A 5139-nucleotide genomic window follows, 5' to 3' on the forward strand; every position below is an offset into this window, starting at 1 on the left:
ATGGATAACCTAGGATTTACATCTAATCTTGTTTTAAAATTTTAATAAATATATTTATTTTAAATTGTTATAAAATTATTTTAAAATTTTATATTTAAATTTATAAAATTATTGTTTTTTAACCAACTCTAATATTTATATAAAAATTATTGATATATAAAAAAATATTTAAATAAAATTTAATGTAAAATATAAATTTAAATAAAGTTAATTTTATTAAAAATATCAATTTTAATAAAAGTATCATTGTACCATTTATATAAAAGTTATATTTATTTTTAACTCAATCATCCACTTCCTCACTTCAGGTTCAACTTGTCTTGTTTGAACATTAGTACAGTGGTAGTTAAGGACAAACTTGTTTCTAAAAGTTATTAAAGGTTCATTGTTTAAAAAAAATAAGACAAGAGTTAAACAATTTTCTTAAAAAAATAATATAATTTATATTGTATCACAGTTTTGTTATGTGTTTTTTTAATTTGTGTGATTTAAAAATAAACAAAAATTCTAATTATTTTAATAGCTAAATTAATTAAGTATTTTATTAAAAAGCTATTTTTTAAAAATTGTCTAAACAAACCTACCTACCCATTAGATAATTCTTTGAGCGTACAGAACTTTTTATCTACGAATCACGTCAAAATTGGTGACGATTTGGTGGTGTATGAGTATGAAGCATTTACGGGGTGAGTTATGTTATGATCCGAAAGAAGAAGCCAAATCGATAGATTGAGGGTTCGGTTAAGGCCATGGATATGTACAAGAATCCCACGAAGCTGGAATATTACGATGACATGTGGAGCCTCCAATGCACTGCCACGCTATTATCTCACTTCAAGGTTAATTTCTATTAGTTCTTGTTTGTTAGTTAGTTATTGAACTGTTAATTCCTGAGAAATGACAAAAATGGGAAAGGGTGAAGGACTATACAGAGAAGGAAATCTTAACTTGTTTAGTTATTGATGTTAAATGAAAAGGGCGATGATGGTAGACATGTTTTGATATTGGATCGTACCATATTCTATCCGCAAGGAGGTGGTCAACCCGCCGATACTGGCTTTGTACTCATTCATGGCTTAGAAAACAAATTTCTGGTATCTGACGTTCGATCCAAAGATGGAATTGTAAGTTTCAAGAATGAAAGTTTTTTTTTTTTTTTTTTGTTGAACATGTCTCTGGGGTGGTCATCAATTGTTTTGTAGATATCCTTGGATTTTTTTTTTAATTTTTATTATTATTACAATGATGTAGGTTTTCCACTATGGTTTCTTTGAGAATCTGATGGGGGAATTTGAGCCTACACGCGAGAAAGGGAATGAGGTTTCACTGTTTGTTGACGAGCACAGGCGAAAACTGAACTCCAGGTTAACTTCTTTTTTCAGGGGATGAAATTCTTCAAACATTTATCTTTCTGTTCTTTCGTTTCCTTTTAGATTGAGTTTGAGATATCCCACATATCTGATTTGTTTTACATAGATTATTTTTCTGAAGCGTACTTTTTATTTTTCTTGTGCAGCTAGGGAAATGCTTTACCATCTGTACTTAATTTATTCTCCGTTCTTCCCTAGTGGATCATATGATATTAAAAACGTTTTAATTAATACTTTTTTTGAGAGTGTACTCTAGCTTGGATTTTATTTCTGCCAGGCAGTTTTTCTATTTCGAATCTATGATTACTGCACTGCTTATAAGAAAATTTATGATTCTGTTTCTGTAAATCTCATTTTTCCTTGCTTTTTTCCTGTGTAGATTGCATTCAGCGGGACATTTGCTTGATATTTGTCTGCCAAGAATAGGATTGGGTCATTTAGAGCCTGGCAAAGCCTACCATTTTTCTGATGGGTATATCATTTTACTGCTTTTTATGCTTTTGGTGTGTTCTGAATTCATGGCTTGGATATGAGTGCTTAATCTGAACTACGTTTGAGACTTGAAAGTTATCTGTCTAATACTCAAGCTAAGAGGCATTGTTCAAGTTATCAAATCATTGCTGATCTAGGATAATATTAATGATGATTAAGTGGATTTATTAGAAGTCTACAAACACAATAAGCCGTTACATTGGTCATAAAAGGTTAGCATGGTGCCGCCTTAGTCTTCTAGTGATTTTTTAACCAGTCCTTTACAATATAGAATTTAGTGATGTTTAGATCTTTGAGGGACTAATAATATAACAAAATTATAGGTGGAAGACCAATTTAGTGGTTTTCTCAAAAGAAAGATCTTACAATTGCTAAATTCCTGCTGTTGTAATCCCATAAGTATTCGGTTTAAATGTGTTCCTAATAAGTTACGAAGTTTGCTCCGAACTGGCTATTGCATCATTTCCAGGCCTTGGGTTGAATATAAGGGTACAGTTCCACAAAATGAATTGCAGAGTAAGCAAAAGGATCTAGAGCTGGAGGCCAATGCATTAATTTCCTTGGGAGAAAGAGTAAGTTGTTATGTTCGTAAATTGCTTTTTATAAGTGACATCAGGTTCTTAAAATCTTCACCTTGCGATATAGATTTCTGTTGATATATTACCATATGATGAAGCTGCTAAGATTTGCGGAGGGAGTCTTCCCGATTATATTTCTAAGGTCAGTGTACATAAGATATATTCTTACTGAAAAATAATTTCCTCTGTTCTTTACACTTAACTAGTTACCTTTTTTATAACCAATAGCCATAATACCTTTCCTGTCACATTGTTATCTTACAAGGTGCCTTCCAGTGCGGGCAAGACCTTTTAGTTTTTCTGGATAAAACAGTAAACTTGCTGTCAAAGTTCCACTGGCAACATTACAGTTATATATTTTTGCATCCCTTTGCATCAGGAATATTCCAACATATAAGTTTATTCCGTTGTTCTCTTTTGCATTCCATTTTTCCCTTCGCTGCCTTCTTGTATTTGTGTTTTTGTCAGTCAGTATGGCTAGCTTCTTGCCCTATACTAGAATGATTTCTGAAATTGGAGTCACGTGGGGATATTTTAACGTGTTTGTCTATAGAGCACATTTTTGTTTGCTAAAATTTGTCTTTGGAGTACTTAAAGAAAGCAGATAAAGAGAATGAGAAAACATTTTGAAACTATTTCTATTTTTTTTTTTGTAAACACTTGTTTTGAAAATAACTGTCAAAACTCTACAGATTTAGATGAGAAATTGAGTTATGAGTAGTGTGGAATTGTTTTAATCCATGAAAATGGTTTTTTGAGACGTCTAAATCAATGTATTATTATTCACACTGCCTTATTATTTTTAGAGTATGAAACCGGTGGTTGTATCTGGTAAGCAGTTTTATAGTGTCAGATATCTTGAACGCTCAAGCTACAGGGTCCTTGCTTGTGTGGTACTTTCTTATGATGGAACTGTAGCAATTCTTTGACATTAGCTGACGGATTGCATTCACTGCCTGACATATATGTACATCACACGCTTATGCATATATTAAAGTATACAAAACTATGTTAATTTCATCTCCAGCATGAATCTGGTGTTGTTCTTATTTTCTGCACCACTACATTATGTTTCAGTATTGATGCATCCACTCTCACAGGAAAGCACACCTCGCATTGTGAGGATAGGAGATAATCCTGGCTGCCCCTGTGGTGGTACTCATGTCGCTGACATTTCAGACATCGTACAAATTAAGGTATGAAATCCATTATTTGAACTAGTCTGCTAGATTGGTTTGATATGATATTTTGTGTGTAAGTTTGCTCTTCGTAATCAGCAGGCTTCACTCTTTGAAAGTAGCACCAATGAATTTCTTTCATTGAAACTGTTGAATTGATGAAAACTTTTTTGTTCAAAGACTTATTTGTCGTATTTATGCTTCTATAATCTGTGTATTTGATCAGGTTTCTCAAATTCGGTCGAAGAAGGGGCTAACAAAAGTCTCTTACAAAGTCGAATCCTAGATATATTTGGCTGAGTCTGCTGCTGTGAAACTGCTATTTTAGCTCCGTACTTCTAACTACTCTCAGATAAGCATCGCAGAAAACTAGCTGAATTTGTAGTTTCTATTTAGGTCCTTACTAAATAAACTTCTTTTGTAATCATTAACAAAAACCAAGAAGATTGTAAAATAAACAAAGGTTTTTATACAAGACAAAATCATCTCATGTATTATGTAACTGGGAAAATTTGTGAGAGTATCTTAGTTTGCCCCTACTCACATGACACACCATTATCCGCTTGGACATGCTATATTGTCTTCAATCCAAATCCTGGTTGTAATTTCCAAAATTCAAAGTAATGAATGACCCTTTGATATGCTTGAAACTCACGCGTATTGATATGTTGACTACTAGGCAATATCTTTGAAATGCAGGTCCTCTCTAGAGAGTTTATGCACGTCACGATCACAATGATTTTGAGCTTTCTCTGTCCCAGCTGTTGTCATGGTAATGAGAAAATTGAATTGTGTAAAGTTTAAAAATAAATGGGTGGTAGTGATAAGTTTGGCACCTTGTGAAAAGTCGAAACTCTTTTCCAAAAATAGGGGTGCAAGAATGGTCCGTGTAAATGTGCATGGAAGAAGGGTATAATGCGCAGCTACTTTCTTTTGCTATCAGCCGCCACACCCTTTTGTTCAAAGTGGTGAGTATCGTATGGTCCATAAATAAGCCGTAACATTATAAGCACCATTATTACTCGCCCAAAAGTGTGACACTGCTAACACTATTATTTTTACTTCAATTTCCTATTTGGTTGGTGAATTTTATTTTGGGGAAAAAAAAAATACTCTGTATGGAGACACGTTAGTGCAAAAGTAAGATGAACAACACACAACGTTCACCCATTCAGCTCACTGGCAGCATCTCTGCATGTGTTTGGCAGTAATGTAATGAGCATCTATTCTATACCATATTGTAACATCACTACTCATCCATCTCTTTTTTAGACACCCTAAACCAATAATTTTATCCTTCAATACATGGAACCCTTCAGTTTTATAACATTCTTTTCTCATTAAAATGAAAATTTTTAGATTTTTTTTTTGCTAAATCAAAAACTATTTTGTCGTCAAATTATTGTTTTTTGTATTTTTCATGTATTAAAAACTAAACCCATTTACCTTATAACAAGATTTCTCTAATTAACATCGAGTGGTATTTTTTCATTTATTTTGTTCGTAGTTTATCCGTGATTT

At 32.7% G+C, this 5139-nt stretch overlaps 1 protein-coding gene across 2 annotated transcripts; it reads left to right on the plus strand.

Annotated features, from left to right (window-relative positions):
* The first annotated feature begins 595 nt into the window (after window positions 1-595).
* LOC114175395 (alanine--tRNA ligase) lies at window positions 596-4692 on the plus strand. Of its 2 annotated transcripts, none has more exons than XR_003602831.1 (8): window positions 596-839; window positions 978-1124; window positions 1252-1364; window positions 1750-1842; window positions 2332-2434; window positions 2508-2582; window positions 3518-3636; window positions 3845-3863. XR_003602831.1 is itself a non-coding variant. In XM_028060165.1 (8 exons), the coding sequence occupies exons 1-8, from the start codon at window positions 750-752 to the stop codon at window positions 3902-3904; spliced, it is 777 nt and encodes a 258-aa protein (XP_027915966.1). In that variant the 5' UTR covers window positions 596-749; the 3' UTR covers window positions 3905-4692. The 2 variants fall into 2 exon arrangements, 1 of the variants encoding a protein (XP_027915966.1); XM_028060165.1 differs by having other exon boundaries at window positions 3541-3636; window positions 3845-4692.
* The last annotated feature ends 447 nt before the right edge of the window (window positions 4693-5139 follow it).

This window comes from Vigna unguiculata, chromosome 3, assembly GCF_004118075.2.
Source record: "Vigna unguiculata cultivar IT97K-499-35 chromosome 3, ASM411807v1, whole genome shotgun sequence".
NCBI classification, from domain to species: domain Eukaryota; kingdom Viridiplantae; phylum Streptophyta; class Magnoliopsida; order Fabales; family Fabaceae; genus Vigna; species Vigna unguiculata.

What these genes read in the sequence shown, in the direction of transcription:
- LOC114175395 (XM_028060165.1), top strand. Translation starts at nt 750, where the DNA reads ATGGATATGTACAAGAATCCCACGAAGCTGGAATATTACGATGACATG. An exon ending in CGCTATTATCTCACTTCAAG is followed by an intron (nt 840 to 977) that starts GTTAATTTCTAT and finishes TTAAATGAAAAG; the next exon opens with GGCGATGATGGTAGACATGT. An exon ending in TTCGATCCAAAGATGGAATT is followed by an intron (nt 1,125 to 1,251) that starts GTAAGTTTCAAG and finishes ACAATGATGTAG; the next exon opens with GTTTTCCACTATGGTTTCTT.